The following is a 27,498-nucleotide window of genomic DNA, read 5'->3' on the forward strand; positions in this document are numbered from 1 at the left end:
TTGTTGACGTTTCCCGTAGGAAATCCGGGATAAAATGCCTATAGCCTTCCTCGATAAATAGACTATCTAACAGTGAAAGAATTATTCAAATCGGTTCAGTAGTTTCTGAGATTAGCGCGTTTAAACAAACAAACAAACAAACAAACAAACAAAACAAACTCTTCAGCTTTATAATATTAGTATAGATAGCATCAATGTCTTAATATGTATTTGAAAATTAAGAGAAGTGACATTAAAAGTAAAACAGTTCTTTTAACCTATCACAGTTTCATAAGTTTATTAACCAAGTCCCATATTTTTTGTTGTTATTTTAAAAGATTTTCATTCATAAATAAACAATTTACGTCGCCCCATATTACGAGCAGATTCTGTGACTACTTTGTCCAAAGACACAATTTCTAACTTAATAAATAAAATCTCAGTAGTTTTTAAGTTGAGTAACACAATATTTTACTAATAAACAGTGTAACTGTGTAGACTGTGTAGGTTTCTAGAAATTCTCAAGGGAGTCAATCCTGGGGCAAGATCTAGTTTATCATAATTTGCTAGCGCCTTTATCAGTCTTTAATATAAACGTCCGATATTAATCTGTTTTATCGTAATCCGTTCAGAAACTCGATTGCGACGCAGGCGCAGGCAATCGCAATGTGCATACGATTTATTACAGCTAGATGAACTAGTTTCGGTTTCATTAAGAATAATCGTTTCAGTGGATACCAAGATAACATCTACAACTATTGAGATGCATAGCCAATTTGAACTAATCTTCATACTACATATTATTGAATTACATGCTGATTTATTCATAAAATGTAATCGATACTGGTACCTAAGAGGTTCAGTCTGTTTGTTTCTTATGTTTTATTACACTTTTACTTTACGCTCAGACAAAACTCACGTTTTTGTTATTATTTTATATGTCTATTTTAAATAACAAATTGTTTTTAATATGCCTATAGGTAAAAACTTAAAACAGTATTTTAGTTTAACAGGAAGAGTCAAATAATAAATATTTTTTCCTATTAATTGAGACCGTTCCTCTTAACTCTGTAAGCAGGTGCTACGCAAAATAAACCAAAGTAAATAAATCGATGTGGAAAGCAGTATCAGAAGTCAATACAACAGCTTTCCATTTGGCAACTCAATCGTGACAATATTAACCGAAGAATGGAAGTCTCATCTCGATTAGCGATACAAATTCAACTGAGGTGTCGCTAAAACTAACTACTTACTTATTCATTTCTATATGTAAGAGTATATAACTGCGTTAGTACTATTAATAATTCAATAATCCATGTGCCGTGTGATTCCCGGAACCAATAGAAAAAAAGGATTACTCTATCTTTTTCCCATTGATGTCGTAAAAGGCAATTAAGGGATAGGCTTATAAACTTGGGATTTTTCTTTTAAGCGATGGGCTAACAACCTGTCACTAATTTAATTGGCCTTTTTTGTCTACCCCGTAAGCGATATAAACGTGATTATATGTATTTTTAATGCATGTAACCGAACAATTTTAATTTATAAACCAAGTAGGTATATTAAGGAATATACGACGCACACTACGTTATCATGTTACAATCTGCACCTGTTTTACATTATCATTGACAGAAAAAAAGTAATTCGTTTAAATTATACTGATGTAAATTTACAGCACTCAAAAATTAGCTAGGTTCAAAGGGGAATTCATGGCAGCTTTAGTAATTTGCCGGGTAAGTGGCCGTCTCTACGTAACGCAGACGGTTAACTGCTTTAGTAAGCATACACACATACATACATATAGTCACGGGTTATAGGTATATATCACTTGCGGGGTAGACAGTGACAACAGTCTTGAAAATACTGAAAGTTCAGCTGAATCACACACACATCTCAAAAAAAAGGGATGACCTCTAGATAATCTATTATAAGTTGGTAGATCATGAAAACATGTTTTGGACGTCGGTAATTAAAAATTACATACGAAATAATATTTAATTTTCTACTTTACAAGTACGTATGTAGAAAGTATTTGTCAAAGGTGATTGATCTATCAACGCATAAGCCAGTGGTAATAAATAAAACTGAAAGAAAATGCATTAAAAATGTGTAATTAATTAAATAAAATGTCCAATTTCACGATTTTAATTAAAGATAATATAAATGTGTCTCCGCGCTATAAAATTACTTCTCGGACTGACAAAGAATGTTTTAATTGGCGCCTTAACAGATATAAAAATAACGTGTTGACTTTATGTCTCGAATTTGTGAAAGGCACAGAACGAATATAACTTAAGTTTTGACCTTTCAGCTGAACGTTGCCTTTCTCTCAGGCTCTGTCTGCCCCGCAAGGGATAAATACGTGATTATATGTTTGCATGTAAAAGTAATGTTCAAAGCACCGAATGACCCCCATCAATAGCTACACTTTCAACATGAACTAGTTCCGAATGGTTTGTTTGCACCCTCGCCTACGCCCTTCTTGTGTGGTCACTCAACTTTGTTTTTCTACTTAGAATGCGCATGCGACGTCACGAGTCGCCGACCGGGGTCTTGAGATCTGTTTTAATTTAATTGGGACTTGAATATGTACTCGTTCACAGATTTGACTGCGTTTCTAGTTGTGTTGCTAAGTAATAAGGGTGACCAAATTTTGTGTAGATTTATTGGTAACTTTTATCGTCCTCCTTTTAATATGGTTTATGTTGTGGAGATATCTCTACACCACAAGTCACAATATCCAATTACGCAATTACGCGCAGCATCAGCCAATAACAGCGAAGAGCCTAAATCGCGCAAGCAAAGATTTCATGGATTGGAGCATACCTCTGACACAACATAGTCGGATCTCAAGACATAACACCTAGCCTGACGGAAGATCTTAGCTTTGTGGCGTTCGAGTCCGAAAAATCGCTCCCGCTACAAGGTAATGACATCAATCTAGCTATACTAATTTACATAGCAAATCAGAAGCGTAGTAAGAAATAAGAGTAAGTATAATAGGACAAAATACCGTTCACATAAGGTAAAAGGCGACTTAAACAGTTGTTAAGTCATACGCGTATTGTTGCCAATGGACTTTTTAGAAAAGAATGTGTCTATTCCTTGACTGACTCGTCCGAATAGGTTAGGGAAGGAAAGTAGCCGGCACATTCTAAAAGCAATATCCCGCGTCAAATAACTGCATATCTGTTATCTGACTCATTGACTCGTGTGGTTTGCACACGACTATAAAGTTAACCACCAATTAACTGGGTGAATCATGGGGAACCTAAGTTCGTTCACACGGGACACGGTAGGAATCTTTTTTTACGTATAGAACAAGTCCTTGCCGTGTGGTTCGTGACACTTTAGAATAGGACCACTCCATAATTTTCCCATGAATGTTGTGAAAGGCGACTAAGGGTAAGGATAACAAACTTGGGATTCGTCTTGTAGGCGATTGGCTAGCAATCTGTCTTTATTTGAATGTCGATTCAACTATATCATCCACTATACCATCATTGAACTATAGAGCTGAACGCGGCCTTTCAGTCTTTACAAGACTGTAGGTTTTGTCTACCCTGCAAGGTATTATATGTATGTATGTATGTAACGTGATTATATGTATGTATGAACAAGTCCTTAATTTGCATCAAACTAGTGCGTCATAGTGATCCTTATGTAAATATCCTTTTATATTGAACGTATGCTATTTTCTATAGTACACGAGAATTCTTACGAGTAGAGGTCAATAAAGTACATGAATAAATTATTTTACAATAATCTAGTAAAAATTATCGCAACAACAAGAAGAAATACGATAAAAAAAGTTTCTGTTCACAATTATAAATACTCGTACTAGGTAAGTATTCCAGAATATAAAACTTAATTACTAAATTCAATTAGTAATACCAAGAATGTTTCAAAGTGAGCGGATAAATTGACAAATTCCGCAAAATAAAAGTTAAAGCAAACAGTCGAAATTCTTTTGTTTATTTACTGTCCTAGATTGTGCCGTGAAATCTCTGTAATGATCCATATTTTACGGTTAAAATACCGGAGAGGAGCAAAGAAAGTTGGGATTTATTATAATCCGGCGACGCATGACTTCGCACGGGTACTTCTTCGTCATGGAAACATCGAGAAAGTTCCATTTTTTATCGAGTTTATTTTACATTAACCTAGTGTTACGCATATGTGAATGGGATGGTGATCAACTTAATGAAAATTTTTAACAATAATAACCAAGGCGATAAAACAACAATCAAAATCTATACTAATATTATAAAGCTGAACAGTTTTTTTGTTTGAACGCGCTAATCTCAGGAAATACTTACTGGTCCGAATTGAAAAATTCTTTTTGCGTCGAATAGACCATTTATCGAGCAAGGCTTCAAGCTATATAACATCACGCTGCAACTATAAGTAGCAAAGAAATAATGGAAAAAGTGAAAAAAATAACGGGGAGAATTATTCATCCTTGAGGGCTTCAATTATGCCCAAAATAACTATAATAGTTCGACAGTTTTCCTGTTGGCTACTCATTTAAATATTCAAATAATGTACTTTTTTTCATTTCATTTCTGTTTTTGATTTCAATATGTTATTTAGCATGTCATTTAATACAACCATAGACATTATAATTAAATCAAATTAAAACTAAAGCTAAAACTACTTATAAAAAGAAAGAAAAAAGATACTTACAAACTAATTAATTTAAAACTAAAACTACTTATAAAAAGAAAGAAAAAAGATGACTACAAACTAAAATTTAATTTATAGATTGTACAGTCTCTGCATGTGAACTTTTAAATTGATTGCCTAACATTACTTGTATATCGATCTAGTCCATTTTCGCTTTCCACAAGATTACCTACCAACCAACAATTGCAATCAGAAATTTAATTTCTTATCTCCTTCGTGTCACCAAGTAATTGAGATAACCACTGCACTAACTAATACGTGGCAATTCCACCAAACTGAGCCAACTGGTCCAATGATATGAAATGGAAAGGCGGTTAGAAAGTGGCCCTTTCATAAATCTGTGATATCAAAGGACATTCTAGTTTTTGCTGGTCGCATATCGGTTATGAACCGTTACCGGGACTCGAACCTGGACCGGTCGCTGTCGGGTGAGCATTGATTGGCCCTGAACGATCATGCTTTTTATCACTCGTTATGTCTTGTAATTTAATTGAAAATTTATTGTCTGTTCGACTCGTAAAGGTCTTGTTGTTTGTTTTTAAACCGTTAGCAGAGGTAAACTTTATTAACTTTGCTAAAGCTGAGTCATAATCGAGGTAAAATGCGAAGATCGATAGGAACCTACCTAGGTACGTTGTTTTTATAATAACAAATTGCTTGACCAAAGTTACTGAGTCTTTAATAAACTTGTTTTAACGTTGAACTTTAAAGGCTTGTCAATCCTATTTGAATGATATTAGGTATGTCACATTCACGGAACTTCCGTAAAAAGAGAACGGCCTACAATAGATATCCTCCCTTTTTTTAAGTCAGTAAAATTTCTTAAACCTTCTCCTAAGTATAACAAACACTTTCCTGAAAACCGCATCAAAATCGGTTCCGCGAAATGCGAGATAATTGCAGATAAACATATATACATACATACAGGCCGAACAGAGAACCGCCTTTATTTTGAAGGTGGTTAAAAAAAACTGTCCAGTCCACGCATTTGGTGATAATCTTAATGGACATTTTGCAGTCTTGTGTCAAACAAATACTGATTGAAGGACCAAGAAATATACCGTAATAATTATACATGTCCTGATGATTGATATACGACAATGATAATTTCGACCACTGACATAACACGAGCTAAGCCGATCAATTGAAACATAATGTGTAAGTGTAAAATTCTTTATAAACAATAAACATACATACATACATATAATCACGTCTATATGCCTTGCGGGGTAGACAGAGCTAACAGTCTTGTAAAGACTGATATGCCACATTCAGCTATTTGGCTTTAAGATAGAATTGAGATTCAAATAGTGACAGGTTGCTAGCCCATCGCCTAGAAGAAGAATCCCAAGTTTATAAGCCTACCCCTTAGTCAATAAACAATAAAGATTAGAAAGATAAAATAGTATGGCATCTATACATACATATAAATAATGATTATGCCCCTGTTTTTTACATAAGCAGGTTTGCCCTTTTGTCTTCTTTATCACACAACCTTCGATCATATATGATATAATCAGTGCTTATATTTTTATCCTTAAATTTAAAAAAAAACAAAATTTTATATTAGGAACCTCATTTCATGAAGTGTCTCGACTCGTCATGTCTCGTGCAGTAGACAGAGCTTCACAATAAGCAACATTTCAATTAGCCTCAATACTTTAACTACAAAAAGCATACATATGTCTTCCTTAACAAGTCGTCATACAGTTACGTCTTAAGAATTCTGCGACGGTTGTTTCCGTGGAAACCAGTGGGCAAACATATGATTGACCTGTCGTGCTAATTTTGGCCTCGGATGTGACAAGTATGGTCGTGAGAGGTACGAGTTCTTGCAAGACAATGGTGTCAGTAACAACTACTTTTTAAACAATTTCAAAAAAAGGAGTAGGTTTCTCAATTCGACCGTACATTTTTACATCGTAAAGTCTGATTTCCTGTGACACTGTTTGTGTGTTTTTTTTGTTTTCTAGCACTTAAAACTTAACATCTAAAGAAATTGCATAAATATTTTGTTAATTTGTAAAAAAAATACTGTGGCGGGTTACCTGGTTTTGCAATTGCAAAAGTAACTGTCTGTTTTGAATGTTCCAACCAAAAATTTGATAAAAATGTTGTTCTGAAACGATTATGCCTGGCTGATTTTAATGCAACCATCATCACGTTGAATTGTGTTTGGCTTGCTGAGATACTTCTTAAGTCTGTTTTTTTTTAGCGTAATCAGGTAACGTAAACCTACCGTTTTTCATAGCACGTAAGGAGTGCGCAGTCTTTTCTTATTTGCTAAACATATTTATTTCCGAAACGGGCTTCTAGCTTGAGCCATCAAAGGGCAAATAGTGCAATCTAATATTTATGATTAAAAAAAGATACCACTAAAATATTTCAATAAAAATAATATTACTAAATCTTGTTCTATATTCGAACTTCCTGTAGTATAAAAATAAACCAAATTACAATCAATTAAACGGATTGAAATGTCACTATCGACATGCGAAGCATCTCTGGCCCTGTCATTTTCGTCAGACGTCACGCAATTTTTATACAACGAGTCCAAGCATGGCTCCCCTCGTACTGAGACCGGTTATTTTATTGGCTTGCTCGAGCCCAGCTTGGAATTCAATAAAGATGTATTGAACATTTACTTAAGTTTCCTCTAATATTGTAAGTCTTGCGATTTTTAAGAGATTGGAAGGCATACAGCTGTTTTTATCGTTCAAGAGTAATTCTTTTAATCGTACGGAGCTATTGTCACGCATTTTTATACCTCCGTCCTACTAAGACCGTCCTCCATATAACCTACGTTTGCAACAGTTAGCCTTCCAATCTAAAATATATAAAAGAAGACATAGACTGATTGAATAACTTATCAACGCATAGCCTGTAGCTGCTGAGTCTAAAATTTAAAATTAGGCATGAAGGTACCCCATAAAGATATGATAAAGAATGCACTAAGAAAGGATTTCCCAAAATTACGGGGAACGGAAGTTTCGTTTTCCACAAGCTTACTTTAGTCTATGCGCGTGTTGGAGGGTTAATAAATTCCAGAGAGAATAAATAGAGATAGAATAATCTTTGCACATAAAATTATAATAATAGATTTATCCTGCGCTTATATTAAGGTAATTTACAAAAGGCGAGCTTATGGTATTATGCAGTTTATTCCAAGCAACCACAAGAACATTTCGTAAGAGAGAATTTACTGCAGACAGACAGACACCTCGCTCATCAATCTGGGCCTAGCCAAACTTCTCATGATCGATAACCCTTCACGGTGTAATACCAAGAGTAGGTCAAAAAATATTGATAGACTATTGTCCCATACGGGAGGCGGGACTCCCACGCGTATGCCGCTGGCTGGGAAAATGCGGCTTTTCAAGTGTTTGTCCATTACTCACTTAATTTGACATTTGAATGAGTAATGTAATGAGAGTAATGAGCTTCGGATAAGGAGAAGCACATACGAGTATTATATCAAAATTGTTTTTTACAAAAAAAATATCTGGCATCGCTTCTTAGCAAACGCTGAATGTTTTCTTGCTCATTTTACAGACTTCCGTATTTATCTCATAATTTTTTTATTTAGAAAATGTCGATAGGCACTTTTCATGAATTAAGTGATCATCTTAGGTGATATAAACACAAAGAGTGACATTCATACTACTACTACATTATAATCACTGAAAAGACACGTTCAGCTGTAATATAGGGATACTAACAAAAAATTCTCAACCTAAAACTAAAATATTGCCCTTAAATAAATATAATAACACTAGCTCGCGGCAAACGTTCTTTTGCATTTTGTAGGCATGAAAAAGAGGTGTTGGCAATTCTCAGACCTACTCCATATGCTCACAAAATATCATAAGAATCGGTCAAAAATCATAAGTTTCGGAGAAGTACGGAACATTTTGACACGAAAATTTTATACATTAGAAGTCAACAAGCAACTCCTTCTGTATTACTCAGCAAATTTCCCATTATTAGCCGCAAGGGCGTGACTGCATACCATTATATTATCCCTCTTGGAACAATTAGTCTTTATCTAATTGGCAACAAACGCCCAACTTTGAGAAGCTCTATTTTAGTTCACTCGCAAACAATAGTTTAGAACTCCGACCGAGAGTTCAGGCATTCAGATACATTTCAATGTATCTGAATTTCGCAGACCTAATACAATATTACTAAGGAGATTGAAGCACAGCTTATAGCTGGAATATTCTTATCTTAGGTAAATTATGCGAAATTGTCTAATATTATGAAGGAATTATCTTTTATCTGGGGCTTCGCAGTTTTGAAAGCCTTCTGTTTATTTTTAGCGCTATATATATCTAAGAGTTATATTTTAACTGTGTAAGTGTTCCAAGGTTCAAATTCCGCCAAATTTTTTTTCTGAGTGTAGTTACTATTTAACTAGTTTGTTTGTAGTTATTATGGTGAAGGGATATCATCATGATAAAACCAGTACATTCAGCCGAAGATAGGATGCTATAGACTAACGCCAAGGGATTGATGAGATAGATGTATCTTATTGTCTCTAATTAAGAATGGAAAATATTAATTCCGAGACTGACTTCAAAAAAGGAGGAGGGTTTTTTTATAAGTGAACGACAAAATAAATACATGAACAGTTGAACGAAAACGCACTACGGATTAATAAGTTTGTACTTGCTACGACAGGTTAGAATGGATATAAACCCGGAATTGCACAGAATGTTTTATTTTCATGTTTGATTAAGTTAATGATAAAATATGTTGTCCCTGCGTCCAATTCTTTCAGCTCTTAGAAAACTAAATTATCTAATCATTAAAAAAATGTAAAGTCACCAACGGTTTTTTTTCCGTAAGATATAAAATCTAGATGTGATGCCTGCCATTGAGCCGTTAGATGCATCATTTAGATAACCAATATCTGCGGGTAAGTGCATCATTACATAGATAACCGAGAGAACCAGGGAAACACAGCTAATAGCTACATTGTCGACGTCGGAATTCGTCGCTGACCTAATTCCATAATAGCATGCTTTATGAGAAAGTTTTGATTGAAAGACTTATATTGTTTCAGTTGAGTCGGAAGGAAATCCCACTTATATTAGTGTGAAAGTTTGTTTGAGTGAAATTGGTGATAATTTCACTTTGTGGTCTGTCCGCTTTGAATTTTATTATTAATTATTGTTAATTCGATAAAACTATCCGACCCATAGATGGGGATGAACGTGAATGAACACTAACGAAGTAAATATATAAGGATAGTGGCAAGTGGAAAGGTGTAGTCTCTGCCTACCCCTGGAACAAAGGCTAGAGTATTTAAGAAAGAGATTTAGTGAACGTTTTGTCGGGAATCCGAAGGTCATGTTGCTTGTGCTGTAATGATTTTTCAGAATGAATATTTATGTGGGAAAACATGAGTATTGGACAATTGGACAGTGTTATAATAACAGATTTAGTGACTTTTGATTTGTCCCAAAAAGAATGAAGTCAAACTGTGTAAACAGTTTTGTGGAATAATTTTATGTTCCATATGAATATTGTGTTCGGTAAATTAATAAAATTAAAACACGCACAACCACAGAGACTGGCAAAAACAAACTCACGAAGAAGTTTGATTACCACAACGAAGAAATAAAAAAAAAAAGATATCTTAGTCTTTGGAAACTATGGAAAGTCCGACCCATCGTTCCGTGTCGTAATATTTCAATTTCTTGTCATGTTTGTGTGATGATGTCCGCACGAATTCTATCATGATACCTATCGTGAGTCTGATCCCCGACAGAAGGCGGATGATCTTCGTGCTTCCATGTGAATATTTTGGATTCCAATTCCTACATAATTACAGTAATTTGCATTACCATCATTCGTATTTAGCCTTGTTAATGATCTTCGTGTTTGGTGAAAACGGTATCTATTTTTTTGTCCACTTTTAAAACATTTCTTCTCTGGCGCGGATATGTAAACATTCTGCGTTAGTGCTTCTTAACATTTCTCTGGTCTGGTCCCGGTGTAAACTGTGTACACCTACTATTCTGTTCGTTTAGTTACCAAAAATAATATCTATATAAATCTTTTTGGTAACTGTAACTTCCAGAAAGGATATAAGAAATAGGTAACTTAATTTTAAATTCAATTCCACAGCGAAATTTAAAGATTTTAGAAATAAAAAATGCTACACTAGTGCAGAATGCACCGCGTCGGAATTAGTTTTAAACTACTAACTTATTTGAAATTAGAATTACTGAATGTAAAGCCATTAAGAAAGCCATAAAGTCTGTGAAGCTATAAAACCTACTTATTGAGGTAAACCACCTTTTGAACCGTCTATACACTATGCTAATTCAGTACATTAAGTATGCAAACATAGTATAAAATACCGATATGTTTAGTGTGAGAATTTCGCGCTCAATTTAGTGATGTCGTGTGATGCGTGGCAATGAAGTGCCTGGCATTTGGTAAATGATGGAAAAATAGAGTTTTTTCTTTAAGTTAGCTTTGAGAGTAGCTTTAGCCTACGTTAAACTTAAGATGAACATAAAATTAATTATGCTGAATTGTAACTTGGCTATTCTATACAGTCTTATTATGATTATGATTAATATAGGTCAGGCGAAAGGTCTTGCATGAAGAGAGTTAAGATGGAAGTTAAGTGGCAAGTTGAAAAATATATAATATATCTCTACCTACCCCTCCGAGAAAGAGGCGTGATTTTGTGTATGTAAAGGTACTTAATAGGGACAGGGATAGATATTACAAATTTTATAGGGGGTTCAAAGGCCCTGCATTGAAAAGTAATAAAAAGAAATACACGCTTTTCAAATTCCTATACCACACAGCCAGTGAGTAAATGCTATATTTGCACAGTAATTTATTTTTGGCTTCATATTCTTGTTTTGTCTCAAGTCACTTTGTCACCCGTGTGTAACTATCGCACATCCAGATGTTGGCATCTTTCGCAGAATCGGCCGCACAAGCTCATCAAACATTTGTGTAAAGGCCGATTTACACTTAACGGTTTTTTTTTAGTTTCGTGCCGAAAGAGATTAAGTATAATACATACTTGTCTTCATTTAATTAGCCACTCGAAAATATAAATCTTAAATATAATAAGACTTTCTAATAAATTGTTGCAATTCCAATTCATTCAACAGCACGTTCTGCTGAATGAGAGTACAGAGTATGGACTCTCCTTAAGAGTATTTTCGAGATTGTTGGCCCTGTCTACCCCGTTAGTGATAATGATAAGATATTCGTATGAAAACAGTTGCAATGCAAAGATAAAATTATTAAAGTATTGCAACTATTTCTCACATAGTTTTAAATTAACGAGCGTCTAAAAATAGCCTTATATTGTAACCATACGTACAGCCAATCCATACTCAAATTTACTGCAAATTCGCCTCTATTACTGCATTATAAAGTTCCATATAGGTAATTTAATATGCGGTTGATTGTAAATGTATTCCTATAAACTCTAATCTTATGCTTAGAATCTTTTCACAAAGCACAGGAAGAACTAGTAAGTTAATAACTGGAAATAATATATTTTTAAGATAGGTATAGAAATTTTGTGGCAAAGGCTATGGTTTTATTTTTTATAATATTATCGTCAAATTGAGAGTATCCTCCTTTTCTAAAGTCGGTTAAAAACACCAAATTTGTAGTGGGAATATGCATAAAACAAAATATTAAAGCAATTAGTTGATTTTTTTTTAATTCGTTACCAGCGCTTGCGTCTCATTATTTTCCTCGCGGTCACGGTTTGTTTGGTTATCGAAAATTCTGTTACGGTTTGAAATAGTAAGACGATAAAATTTGATTATTTGTTTTACATACTTGTGTAATGCAACGACAATACTTGTTTTAGACGCAAATTAGCCACGGATCTGCTCAGACCTCAGCAACCCCCAAACTTAGATAACAATACCTTTATAGCAAAAGCTAAAGGATACATAAACAAATTTATGCATGGTAATGTCTATAACTTTATATGATTAAAAAAAATATTAAAAGCAGGTGGCGCTATTATTATGAATCAATGTGAATCAAAGTCAACATCCATTTGTGAAATTGATAGTAATTTTAACTGCTGATACATGCACTGGATGCATAAAAACATCTAATTGCTAAGGCGGAAACGGCAAAAACCTGCTACTGCCTAACGCCATTGACATAAATCGAAATAGATTAACACCAGTGTCACGCTTCTAGCGTTTATCCCGGTTACATTCTCACCTCTCTGGAGAGGCGCTGAAGTGCGCCTTTAATCCTGGATTAAGTCAAGTTTATACACGTAACGACTTCCGTCTGACCTCCACAATCTTGCAGGGGAACCTAACCTATATTGGATCAAGGTTAATTATCCTCACTAGTTGCCAAGTGGAAAGATGTAATACGTAGTAAATCGAAAAGGAACTGTTACGGGGTCCGAAAAATGTCTCTTTTTAAAAAAAGAAATTTATAATTAAACTGTTTATTTTGAGAACAAAATACAAAGAATAGAAATTAAATTATGAAATTGTATATGGAAAGAATGTCGAGAACGGACTGACTCAATCAAATCATGCTAAAACAAATGTGTAGTAATAACTAGGTCGCTGATGCAGTGAATATGCGTCAGCGATATTATTTTATAACATTTAGGGGTAAATGCTATCGTAACACCCCCCCCGTTAAGATCGAACATCACCTGAAGGGATGAGAGATTACAATTAGAGGCTCATGACATTCTTTCAAAATACAGACTTAAGTCTACTTAAGTATATTTATTCTAAGTATTTAATATTACATTACAATTAATTTAATAATAAGGTTTATAACTTTATATAAGCTTTTTTTTATATATATATATAGGATAAAGTATAGGATGAGTTTTAATACACTCTTAATGAAGTCTAAGATTAGAATTTGCATAAGAAATTCGATAAAAGTTATTAAGTAAGTAATATAATAAATCAGTAGTAACTATAATTGAAGTGTTATCAGTAAGTATTTTTTTTATTTACTTAATCTAAGATATTCCTTTTTGTAGGTATTGGTAAAGATCTCACAGATTCTTTATCTGATGAGTCTGAGGTATACTCAGGTCTAGGTGAAATATCTTTTATTGACTTAACACTTCTCTTGGTTTTCTTATTATGACATTGGTTATAAATATTAATGCAACAGCCCGAGCTTTGAGAACATATGTATTTTCTACTTTTATATAATAGGTATAACAATATTATAGTTGTAATTACATAAATCAGTGAGATATAATGAGTGCTATACTTTTCTAAATGAGTGGGTTGTTGGACTTTATTCAGTTCTTTCTCAAATTCATTTAGATGTAAACTAGCTTGTAGCAGAGAATCAAGGTTATTTACTTCATTAAGTTTTACAAACGGTAGCTTAGAAATAGAAGTGTTTATCTTATTAGAGACGCAACAGTCGTCATTGACAATATTATAACTAGATATAGAAATAGATATGTTAGAGGTTAATGTATCAGTAGCACTAAAAGATAAAGTTTTATAAAAAGCTTGACATGTTTTGGGTAGATGTAAAATACCAGTTCCGAACAAGATTTCGTCTACGTTAGAATAAGGCTTTTCACACGTTATATGTCCTTTACCCGGTTCTGATTGCACGAAGATCCACCTGTCGTTAGTTATCTTCTGGAAGAAGTCTATAGAGCCGTGTAAGAGTTTTGTTTGGCACGATTTGGGTAACTTTTGAACTACGTCGGTTAACAGTACTGTCTCACACACTGGGTTGGCTATAGACGAGTAAACGTTTTTTAACGCACATACGTAACACTGGTTTTGTATCACTTTACACTCTTTAACATCATCAAATTGTGAGTAAAATAATCTATCTACAGTTATTGCCAAATATGGTTTATTAGGTGCAATTAGAACATAAGTATCAGGAGTCTGGCTGTTATAGGGGGTAGGTAAAGGGATGGAATGAAATAAATTATATGTTTGAGGCAAAACGAGAGGAACTTTTACTACAATAATTAACTTATTATCATGGAGATAACATATGATATCAGATACATTAATTAGCTCATGAACGTTTTGCAGAGTCAAAGATACTGGCAACTCGGAATGTTTAGGTATATTGTTTTTATATAGCTCAAGTTCTTCATAAAGTCGCTGTGGACTGAGTACAGTCGGGTGCAAAATATTCATTTTACTAAATAATATTGCGTTATTCAGGTCATCGATATCGAAAGATAGAGACATTATTATACCTTCTAGTGAATGAAGTAGCAGAGATAATTGAGATTTCATTTCTAATTTATCGTTTGAATTTGTGAGAGTTTCAAAGGCTTTTTCTATGATGTTTAAGTTATGGTTTAGTCGACTCTCGTTTTCTTTTATTTTTGACATTGTACTATTGAATGTAGATACTGTTGATTTTATGACGTGGATATTATCTTGCATAAGATGTGCTAACTGTTTTTCGCTCGACTGTACTTGATTTATTGCGTCGGTGTATATAATTGCGTCACTAGCATCTAATGTTCCGAAGAAAGTTTTTAATATCGAGCCTCCTAAATCAACTAATCCGCGTTTAGAACGTTTTGTTTGTTGCACTTGTACTAAATAAGATATTGAAGAAAACTTTTTTACGTTGTTAGCATGTTGGGACTCTAGAGAATTAAGAGAGTTAGTACAGTCTGATTGGATTTTCGATGATGACTGAGAAGAGACACAATATTTAGAAATTCTTTCAAATAGGTATTCCACGTTATCTAAATGAGGTTGAATATGAGACAAGTCGATGTACGTTACAACATTCCAACTATCGTGGATAAACTTAACATCTAGAGATTGATCGAAATAAATTCCTGGACTGCTGGTTATCTGCGTTATATACGTGCTCCCGTTCACTGTCGCGGCAAATCTGTGGACAATGAGACATACACTAGGAGGCGGGTTTTATTTCATCATAATGATAACGAACGTGTCTTCTATTTATAACTACAGTGACGGTGTGATTACCGTTTATTTTTATTATTTTATAAGGGCCTTTCCACACGGGTGAGAGAGCTTTATTTTGTTTATGGTGACATCTTATGTAAACCATATCACCCGCACTATATGTTATTGGTTTAGAGTGGGAATCGTAATATCGTTTCGACCTTTCTTTTGAATTTTGAATATTTGTTATAGCCTTTTGACGGCTGTAATAGAGCCTGTGGTTTAATGCTCGAATATAGTCAGTGTATGTACTGTTTTCGAGCCGATCTATGGATTGAGGTATATACGGTTTAAAACCCAATAAGAGTTCAAGTGGAGGGTAGCCCGTTGTGGAATGGACATTGGAGTTATAAGCTAACATTGCAGTATTTAAGTATAAGTCCCAGGTATGGGAATTTTCTTCAATATACGATCTAAGGTATTCTTTTAAGGTCGAATGGCTTCGTTCAAGTGCCCCGCAAGTTTGGGGATGGTGTGCGGCTGCGAATATATGTTTTATGCCAAAAAGACGTTCTAATTGTTTTAGTACATCGGAACAGAAATTTGTTCCTTGGTCAGTGACAATAATTCTAGGAATGCCAAGGTGAGAAATAAAATGAACTAACCGTTGAGCGGTTTCTTGGGCAGAGCAAGTCAACATGGGATAAGCCTGGGAATATTTGGTTAAGTCATCTTGGAATGTTAAGATAAATTTGTATTTGTCGAAAGTAGTTTCAGGTAGTGGTCCTACTACGTCAAGAAATATTTTTTCTAAAGGTTTATTAGCGGTAGAGGTAATAATCATAGGGGCTTTGTTAGTTTGTCGCAATGGTTTGTTTATTTGACATGACTTGCAGGCTTTCACATAGTTTTCTATGTCTTGGCGCATGTTTTTCCACCAGTATATTGTTTTAAGTTGGTCATACATACGTGTTATGCCGGGGTGTCCGGCGGAGGGAGAATCATGATGGTCCTTGAGTATTTTTGGTACTTCGACAGGTGTGGGAAAAGATATGTTATTGTGATATACGTGTATTTTGACACCTGTGTTATGGAATAGGAAAGATAGCATATTATAAATTTTAAGAAAGGAAATTTTATTAAATGGGTCATTAAAATCTGAGATTGCAAATTCTTTTTCTTCAGAGTACCAGGTGGTTATCATATCTCTGTAGTCTCTGAGCATATTAAATATGTTTTTATATGATATTTCATCATAATGATGTACTCGTAAAAATAAATGGGTATACACATGTTTGTCGTTTTTGGTACTGTAAAAAGTGTATAATTCGCGTTCTACGTCGCGTATGTCGGTTACATCATCATTTTTAGATAGTTCTATGATTTCAGAGCAGTATGGAATGGAATCGTCTAAATCAATGGCAGAGGGGTAAGTTATCATTTTACATTTGGTTTTGAGTAAGGATTCGTTATGTTCTTCTATTATTGTATCGTAAATAGTGTTGGATTGTTGACTAATTTGTAAGTATTTTTCATAAGTTTCAGGTGATACGGAGGGAATTTCGGGATCAACAGCAAGGACAGGGTTGCGGGAAAGAGAGTCGGCGTTACAGTTCATCTTGCCTTTTTTGTATATGATTTCGTAATCATATTCCTCTAGTTTAAGGCGCCAACGGACAAGCTTAGAACTTGGATCTTTGCAATTAAACAGCCACTGCAAGGGTCTGTGGTCTGTTACTATTTGGAATTTGTGACCGTAGAGGTATGGGCGGAAGACTTTAGTACCAAACAATATGGCAAGGCATTCTTTTTCAGTTGTCGAATAATTTCCTTCAGCTTTATTAAGAGTTCGGGAAGCAAAAGCGATAGGGAGATCTTTATTAATTTCTCCTTGCGATAAGATGGCTGAAACAGCGTAATTAGAGGCATCAGTGGTAAGTATGAAGGGCTTAGTAAAGTCTGGATATTGAAGAATCGGTGCAGTAGTTATTTTGTTTTTAAGAATATCGAATGCATTTTGTTGTTTGGATAGCCAGATGAACTTAACATCCTTTTTTAGAAGGTTTGTTAAGGGCTTAGTGATATGTGAGAAATTTTCGATGAATCTACGATAATAACCGACTAGGCCTAGGAAAGACTTAATATCACGGGGACTTTTGGGAATTGGAAATTTTTGAACGCATTCAACTTTCTTGGGATCGGGTTTCACTCCTTTATCAGAAATGATATGGCCTAGGTATTGAACTTCTTTTCTGAGAAATTCACTCTTATCGGGTTGAAGTTTTAAGTTGTGTTCTCGTAATTTAGAGAAAACGAGCTTTAATTTTTGGATGTGAGATTCAAGGTCATGGCTAAAAATTACAATATCATCCATATAAGTGAAACAGTGAATTCCTTGTAATCCTGAAAGTATGACGTTCATTAACCTCTGAAAGGTAGAAGGGGCGTTACGAAGCCCAAAGGGCATTCTGTTAAATTGGTAATGTCCTGGTTGACCGGAAACGCCCGGAACACTAAAAGCAGTTTTCTCAGCATCAGATTTATGCATCCTGACCTGATGAAAGGAAGAAGCTAAGTCGAGGGTTGTGAAGTATTTACTATGACCCAACTGGTCTAGGATGTCGGTTATATTTGGAATGGGGTAAGCATCTCCTATAGTAATTTCATTGAGTTTACGGTAATCAATAACAATGCGCCACTTCGGTTTTCCTGAGGCGTCTTGTTTTTTTGGTACTACCCAAATAGGGGCAGACCACGGGGAAACAGAGGGTGAGATTATATCCTGATCTAACATGTTCTTAATCTGACGGCTTACTTCCTCTTTATGGCATTCAGGGAAACGGTAACTTTTTACATGGATGGGACTTTCGGTGGTGGTACGGATTTCGTGTTGAATTGTTTTTGCAAAAGACAAACGATCTCCTTCGAGATAAAAAATATCATGGAATTCGGAACAAAGATTACGTAAAGATTTTTCTTCCTCTTCGTTCATGTGTTCGCAACGAAGCGCGGACTGAACTAATTTTTCTCGTTCTAAACCAGAAAGAATTTCAGTTGTGTGGTTTACGAACTCTATATCTTTTGCAACTCCTTGTTTAGGACACTCTAATATATAAGAAACGGGTTCTAAGGTAAATTTAACGGGTCTAAGTATTACTTTATTTTCTGATGTATTTAGAACGGATAGTGTGACTTTACCATTTGGTTTTACCTTAGTAAGACATTTAGAGAAATATAAATTAGGATATTCTTTAATTAATGAAGTAAGGATTAAACCTTGTTCTAACTCAGGGTTAGTGACAAAACATTCGACCAGCATTTCGGTTCGTGGAGGAATAACGTAAATAGGTTCAGTGGTCTTGAGTTTAAAATTCAATTCGGGTTCGGAGGAGAAATATAATTTAGATTCCTTATATGATATGGTTGCTCCGTTAGATGACAAGAAGTTTGAGCCGATTATGCCATCATAAGTAAGATTTACATTGTTAACTACATGGAAATAAAATGGGAAAGATACATTAGCATTTAATTTCAGAGATAACATAATTTTTCCTTTCGTCTCGGAATGAGAACTTATATCATTGATGCCTTTAAACTTAACTACACTAGGTTCGATGTTAGAAAGGTTGGATAAACTAGTTTCTTTAACCATGCATATTGAACTACCTGAGTCTACGAGAAGATTAAGAGGTTTATCGGAATGAGACGTATAGACTTCTATATAAGGGAGAAATGTTTTGTTGATCTGGGATATATCGTAGACCATTGGACAGTCTTCTGGGATATTTAAAAATTCGTCAAATAAATTTTCAGGGGTCGTAGAGAGAGGGTTAGTATTAAGATCATTTTGTTTGGAAATAGGAAAGCTTGTAATAGGTTTAGAAATATAATTTATATTAGATTTAGTAGATACAGGGGACTTAGACATATAATTAATGTTAGATTCAGTGGATACAGAGGATTTGGACATAGAATTAGATACAGTGGGCTTAGAGATGGAATTAGTATTAGATTCAGAGGATTTCGAAGAGTTATTGTCACTGCCAATGGCACATCTGTGTGAAATAGAAAACAGCGACGACCTTTTATGATGATCGTTACCAATGGGCTTAATTGCCGAAGTAGAAGATAACGATAGATTAGATACAGCGGATTTTGAGTTTGAAGTAGTATTTAATTTTGTATGATACATGCCTACTTTTTCCGATTTACGCCGGCATGAATACGCAAACCGAGGATTTAGTTTAAATTATCGTTATTTTCAACTTCTTCATGGCACTGTGGCTCCGATATTTCTACTCGGTTATCAATGAAATTTTGCTGATATGTAGTATTTGGACGAAAATTATTTTGTCTAGAGTTATTATACTGTCTTTTACGACATTGAGAAATATCGTGGCCAAAGTGTTTACAATATCTACACACAATAGGTGTGGAATTAAATTTCGATGTAGACGGAAAGTTATTATTTGTAGCGTGTGCCGGAATTTGAGAAACTTGAGCGCGAGGCGCATCACGTTTCGCTTTGGTATAACATTCCGATTCCGAGTGACCTGATTTGTTGCAATATCTACATGTTTTATTACGGATATTACTATGACTGGAAAATGATTTATTTAAGTTCAAAATTTTTTCCTCTTCAATAGCTAGGTTAATTGCTAAATTTAGATTTTTAGGATTACGACACCTGACAATGTTACTAAGGGCAGGTTGAAGCCCTAAAGTGAAAGTGTACATAGCAAGGTCTTCGGTCATAGCAATGCGACCAGCTATCTCTTTTTTCAAACTTTCAGAGTTGTGTATCTCTGACTGCAAGCTCGTGAGGCAACTTTCGATACGCAACGCATATTGGGCAACAGTCTCATTAGGTTGTTGTTTACAAGACTGTAGCTCTAAGAGTAAATGATTGTAATGTTTACGTTCGCCAAAATTTTGTCTTAGAAAGCCTTTTAATTCATCAAAATTTTCAAATATTTTGTTAGAGCAAGCGATCTGAGCTTTGCCTTCTAACTTAGAAATTATATATTTTAAAAGCAAATCCTTCTGAGGGTTACTGGCTAACTGTAACGCATTTTGACAGTTAGTCAAAAAGGCAGTGAGTGTTTCACGTTCGCCTTTATAAGAATTAATAAAGTTACATAATACTTGGATTGGGAATTCGGAAATGCAGCCAGAGTTTCCTTCAGACTTAGTAGACATTGTTAAATATAAAGGAAAACAAAAACACAGGAAAAAAAAGAAAAAAAAATATTATTGGCAATAACAAAAAAAAATAATTTTACTCACAATGCCGCTATCAGGACACACGATTTCATCAGGAACTTGTTGAGGTCACGACGATGAGGATCACGTATCACCACTCTTCGGGAACGCGCTGAAGGTAGCTCGCTTGACGAATAGTGTGTCTATTGGCAGGCTCACTTAGTTAAGTAAGGCTTACTGTCGCAACAGGATACAGGACTGTCCAAACTGGAGACGATAAGACCGTGTAGTCTTCGTTCTTCAGTATTTTAATTACGCCACGCCAATTATGCCACGGAGTCCGAAAGATGCGTAGCAAATATTTTGGAACACCCGCGATGGATTGCTAGCGGAGCATATATCGATAGAGCCGAAAGAGTCGATAGAGACAAGATTATAACCTTTGAACAGGATTTCCCGGGAGCTCCACGCTAGCAATCCCACTTCTGACACCACTGTTACGGGGTCCGAAAAATGTCTCTTTTTAAAAAAAGAAATTTATAATTAAACTGTTTATTTTGAGAACAAAATACAAAGAATAGAAATTAAATTATGAAATTGTATATGGAAAGAATGTCGAGAACGGACTGACTCAATCAAATCATGCTAAAACAAATGTGTAGTAATAACTAGGTCGCTGATGCAGTGAATATGCGTCAGCGATATTATTTTATAACATTTAGGGGTAAATGCTATCGTAACAGAACCCTGTGTATTCTTATTTTAAATTTTATAATTTAACATCAACCTAAATACCGAATTCCAAGATGTTCAGTCCGGGACTGTACGTACATTTGTATTGTCTATTGCAATGTATGTCTATGCCAGGAACTGGGATAGGCGATCGCCTATTATTAGCCTCGTTGGCTATACCAGTATGATGGAGTATCATGACAAGGGCTGCCAGCGGATTATGTAACGAGATGTAATTGTCTTGGATATCATATCGTAATCTTAAGCATAATTATTATGTGATCGCTTAAAAGTGGTTACTTTTTCGTGCTTTGTGTAATTTGATAATAGAATTTAAATAAAACCAACGAACTTGCACGGAGAGAGTAAAGGATGTGGATAAAAAAATAAAATATTTTTTATTTTTTAAGAAAATTATAAAATAGTAGTTGCTGGAGCGTCCTTACAAGCAAGAAAGCAGGAAAAGGTGTGATGTATGTGCATATTTAGATGGATTTTTTAAATTGTAACGTCAGGGTGTGCAGGGAAGATTTAACAAAATAAATAAATTGCTAATTTGAATAAGTAATGTAAGTGGCACGAGTATTGTATACACTTATTACTTAAAGAAAACAACAAGAAATTAATAAACACACAACAAATGACTTTATACTCGTAAATGTTAGTTTACAGTAGGGTATAGCGTATACATTGATAAAGATGACTGATGAATTAAATGGACTGAAAGAAGGGCTTCAAACCACTTAACCATGGCAATAAAAACACTAATAAAAAGGCAACTGAAAATTACTCTACGTGACAGACTCATATTAAATGTGTCTCAGATAGGTGTACTTTCTATATTAGCAGTCTGAAATATGTGGCACGTGAGAACTAAGGTGTATTTGTGTAGCCACCCACGAAGCTGTCGTGTTAGATGGTTCAATTCCGTTATTTTGTTTATTGTCAGTTAAGATGTCGCCCAAAAAGGGAAATAATTTCACTGGAAACTTTTCTTTGCTAGAACCAAAATAACTCTTTTATTTTTTCCGTTGCATTTAGATTTAAGGCTCTAGATAAACTGGTCAATGTATAAATGATATTGTATGTGATTTAATGATTTACACCAACAATGCATCACATTTGAAAGGACTAAAGACTATTTATTTTTTAATAAACAGTATTAATTTCGGCTACCAAATAAAAAAATATATTATATTTTTAATAATCTACCACGTGCGAAAAATATATAACCATCGTGTATATACATATAATTACTTTATAAATCATTGCGCTAATTCTGAGTGCGTCTACTACTTGTAAGTATTTTATTGTAATTTAATACTGTTGATGGAAAAGTGTAGGGGTTGAATTTTTTATGTTGATGCAAAAACAACGACCATTATAATATTTCTGCCTCGTTATTCCGAATATTAAACTTAAATTTAAATTTCGTATATTGAATACATAAGTATAATAAACATATGTATATAAGCCAAAGCAAAATAATTTAAATTAAAAAATATATTCTTAGTAATGGTATTTATACGCCATGTCTGTGCATACGTATGTGCTCAGAACTCTAGCTGTCAGAAGTCTGGCTAAAAGCAAACCAGATATATAAGCTCCGTTACCAAATTATTTCACGAAAATGCTAATGACTGAAAATTAACAATTTTAAAATTGCCGCCAAGTCGTAAAACAATAGCATTGGCAAGAGTTCTATTCTCGAAATTTGAACTAAGGCATTTCTTTTTAATCAAATTATTATTAATGGCCAGTTTTAAAAACTTTCAATGTCGTCCTCATAATGAGATGTCTAAGTCTTAAGATAAAATGGAGATGCAAGAATTTCACAGAACCACCAGAGCGACTAAATGTGTAAATGATGTTTTCTTCACGGGAAATGAACGCACTACATTACAATTGACCATTCACCGCAACAGTAGAACCCGAATGGGATAAGTAAGAAGTTATAATATCTGGGTTCACATTTTTGTGGCTAAGTCTTTTTAAGACTTTTGGCTCTGTCTACACCGCAAGGGATATAGGCGTGACTATATGTGTGTATGTTTTTCTTTATTGCACAGAAAATTAGAGACTATGCATATTATATGAATCATTATTTACTAAGCGAAAAATTGTGAAAATAAAATCAATAAAAAGAAAAACTTCTTAGATCAAAATTTTACGTTATACCAGTACTTTTTAAATCAATAACGTTATGATAATAAATCACCTCCTTAACAATACAAGGTACAACACAATTCTTAGCAATTTAATTACTTATTTACGATGGCAGGCTAAGAGAATATCCTCATTAAATGGATCTCATTTAAGTACAGCTGTCTAAGTTTTATAGATTCTTGTCCTTAATAAAAACAAAGAAAGAAATTAGCACTTACAAGAATAAACTAGATGAACGACTTTTTTAAGTACTTTTATTTTACATTTAATTACTTATCTACGTCTTTAAACTTAATACTTTGCTGATACTTTTAGGACCCTAAACTGTTAGGTATTTTTTGCAAAGAATAAACTAAAATGCTTTATGTTTTTACTGATTACCTTTGAATACCGATACTTTCTCGAAATTTCTACAGAGGCGAAGCTCCTGACAAAAGAACTTGTAGTCTGGCGATACTTAAAAGTAAAATGATAATGATAAAATTAATTTTTTATTTGATCATAAGCTTTATCTGTTTTGCATAGCTTTCCAAGACAAAATCTTCCTGATAAAGTACGGGTTGAATTAAGAGAAGGACTACAAATTTTAACCATGTCAAAAGAAGGTAAAATAACAAATTAAATAAAGCGCAATATGACCAAATTATTCGAGTAATTTACTATACTCGTATTTTTTCCAGGTACCGCAGTCACAGCCGGACTTAAGTAGGACTTAAAGTCTTAGGAATAAAATATCAATTACTAAACAAATCATATTGAAATCCAATACAGACCTCAAATTGACATATGAAAATAAACAATTAACTACACGAAAGTACGGTTACCAGCATCTCCGCTGGTAGATGACTCCTTGTTCATACGAACCAAAACCAAGTTTTCTTCAGGCGACTAAGTAAGTATACATTTTAGATGTAAGAGTAAATGCGTGGGTAATCAAAAATGATTCAATATGGGCTACACTTTAGATCTGGGACACGTGTAGGAAGCATATACGACAGACTTGCATTTATTCTTATTCGGAATAGGAATAAGTTCAATTTATAAAGAAACAATTTTCACCTCAAAAATTTTCGAAGCCCTGTATGATTTGGTTAAACAATCATGTGTATTTCAATCAAACAAAAATGTCAAAATTTAATTAAAAAATTAAAATAAAAGAAATTAAGAAATTAATAGATAAATTCTTCTTTGTATAACAAATGTCTCCAAATAAAATATCTAAAACTAGTAACTTCTGAAGTCAATAAACGAATTACGTCTTTATAGGTTAAAACAAACCGTCTGTTATACACGATAGGAAGCAATAGGTTTATTTATTGTATTGTTATTTATATCTACTTTGTTTTGTTATTGTTACTTTAAATTGTTATTTTAAATATTTATTCTCAATTCGTTTGTACCTTTCTCATTTATGTGACGGGATATTATTCCCACTTCCCAGTTCATCATAATGTCGTTGTATAATTCATCTCGGTATAATTAGTAAGTGCACAGTCTCACGATATCTGCGTGTGAGATCTAACGCATTGTTAAATATGGGGTGGCCTGTGTTCTTGTTCGGTTTGTATATAACCTATAATGATTACGCAGTACAGATTAACAGCAAAAACTTTTTTATTATTATACATTATATTGGTGAAGATTTTGCATTAAAGTTTATATACATATTAATATTATGAAAACAACAAAACCGCTAGGCAATGTTAAAAAATATTATTTATTATACTGTTTTATATTTTCTTTGTTCACACATTTTTTTTTATTAGTTTTCTATTAGTTATGCACAAGTTTAGCTCAGTAGAAAAAAAAAATACTCGAGTAATGCTATCAATTCAGGGTTTAAGCCTTATATTACAAACCTATAGTAAAGTAAATGAAGAAGATGATAATATGTACTTGGTTACAAAATATTGTTTATGACATAACACACCTATGAGGCTTTACCCAAGTCTGTTACTATACAAGTTGTTTATGCACTAAGTCGTAAAAGATTTCTAAGTTTTAGCATATTGCAGCTAACTATCGGTTAGGCATTTAGCGGGCTACTAAGACTTCATACCGTAAAGTCATTAAAATAACTTAGGTAATCTTCACATGGCTTTTAAACCTGGTAACTACCTATCAGTCCTATTTAGGGTTTTAATTTAAATCTAACAAATCTAAGTACTAAGGCATAAGAACTTACCTTACAAAGTTCCGCATGGTGACAGCTAAAACCGCTGGTAGCCGAAGCAGTAACTTATTTGAAAAATAAAAAAAAATAAAAACACTTCGAAATTCGAATGCGAATTCACTCGTTTCGTGCGGTCCTGGCGCGGCGATCGCGTGCGTTCGTCTCAAACTCTGCGTTGAGTCTGCTATTGCTAGACCGGCCGCCGGGTGATATAACTTCACTATAACTCCAACTTGAACTTGCAACCAGCCAGAGTCATTCAGGTTGCGTTGCACACCGTTGCATTTTTAACAATCACCTATGATGCTACCCCTTTGCCAGTCAATCAGTCAGAAAGCTAGGGGACGGGTTAAGGATTACAAGTAAGATTAAAGACAACACAAATGTGTGATTTTTTTAAATTTAAAAGCATGTGAAGCAAAGGAATTAAGGCAAGTATGTTAAACTCGTCTTTTAAGATGCAGACGTTGTTTGGTCATGTTAAATGGAAAGTTAAATTTTTTATATGTTAATATTTTTCAGCATGAATTGGATCTACACCACATCTTTTCACTACAGAAATATTATTCCGATTTATGTGACCAGCATCTTTATGTTTCTAAAAAGTAAAAAGTCAATTTTGAGGTTGGTATACAACCTTATTTATAAACAAAGACACTATTGATGTGTTTTCAGACTAAAAATGCCGAGAAATAAACGCGCAAATTTAAGAGCTACTTACAGCATTTCATTGGTGCCCAATTAGTCGGATACTATTGCTAATTGCAGTATTATACGGGATTTAGCCAATTAAAGCCGTTTATATAATCTCTTTTTCTCGGAGGGATAGGCAGTGACTACATCTTTCCACTGCCACGATATTTGCCATATGTTCCTTAGTATTGCAATTTGTTTGCAAAGCAATGAAGAATACCTATTTTCAGATAAAATCTATCTTAATTTCATTTGTTCGTAGTATGGTCATGGTCAGGTCAAAATCCTTCAACTTTAAAGTAATTTTGCCCATATGAGCTTGCACGAAAGACAGTGATAAATATAGAAGTAGCGAATGAAGTATGCAGGTATCGCGCCAAGTGAAAGTAGATGTAGCCTATGCCTATCCCTTCGGGAAAGAAGCGTTATGTTTTTAAATCTTAAGGCATGTTTGACGAAAAGCTTAGCTTTAAGCTAGTTTTAATTAATATCAGACTTTATAAAAAATTTAAAAAAAAGTTATATTTAATGCGGAAAATTTGTATAGCTGGTACTAATACTAAACGTATACTCTTCGAGTAAAAACTCGAAGAATTTACGTCTAGTTAAAATAAATATGTAATCTATTGACAAATAAATTAGAGAGAGAAACAATAAAAGAAAGAGAAAATAGACTTTCGAGAAACCCGACGAGATCTACCGCCTACACATTAATCTATCAAAATGCACACGTTATCATTATGAATTTACGCCAATTTATTTCCATTACTTACAACGTATTAGTGGTTCATGAATAATAATTTGGCGTAATCATAGCTTTTCGGTTTTTATAAAAACTATATATTATTTTAACATTAGAACGCCTGTAGAGAGGGAAAGTTAGTGTTACTATAATTAACGTCAAAATAAAAGTAGGCCCGTTTACATACATACATATAATCACGTCTATATCCCTTGCGGGGTAGA

The 27,498-nt window shown here is 34.0% G+C and overlaps 2 protein-coding genes across 2 annotated transcripts in view; both read right to left on the reverse strand.

The window, feature by feature from the left end:
* LOC106142705 (uncharacterized) overlaps positions 1 to 26,006 on the reverse strand; it is a 62,443-nt gene extending 36,437 nt beyond the window's left edge. The window contains exon 1 of the mRNA XM_013344575.2: positions 25,852 to 26,006. Within this exon, the coding sequence (XP_013200029.1) occupies positions 25,852 to 25,868 (17 nt within the window). The 5' untranslated portion in view covers positions 25,869 to 26,006. The remainder of the gene's footprint in view (positions 1 to 25,851) is intronic.
* Positions 13,120 to 21,505, reverse strand: LOC106143270 (uncharacterized). Its single transcript, XM_013345317.2, has 2 exons — positions 20,853 to 21,505; positions 13,120 to 15,549 (listed from the first exon to the last, which is right to left on the reverse strand). Exons 1-2 carry the CDS (start codon positions 20,879 to 20,881, stop codon positions 13,662 to 13,664), a joined length of 1,917 nt encoding a protein of 638 aa, XP_013200771.1. The 5' UTR covers positions 20,882 to 21,505; the 3' UTR covers positions 13,120 to 13,661.
* Positions 26,007 to 27,498: the final 1,492 nt, after the last annotated feature.

This window comes from Amyelois transitella, chromosome 12, assembly GCF_032362555.1.
Source record: "Amyelois transitella isolate CPQ chromosome 12, ilAmyTran1.1, whole genome shotgun sequence".
NCBI lineage: Eukaryota > Metazoa > Arthropoda > Insecta > Lepidoptera > Pyralidae > Amyelois > Amyelois transitella.

Bases quoted from the DNA above. Each gene is read 5' to 3' on its own strand.
- LOC106143270 (XM_013345317.2), bottom strand. From the start codon at position 20,881: ATGAAATCGTGTGTCCTGATAGCGGCATT. The intron at 15,550-20,852 runs GTGAGTAAAATT...CATTGTCCACAG, and splicing joins TGTGTCCTGATAGCGGCATT to ATTTGCCGCGACAGTGAACG.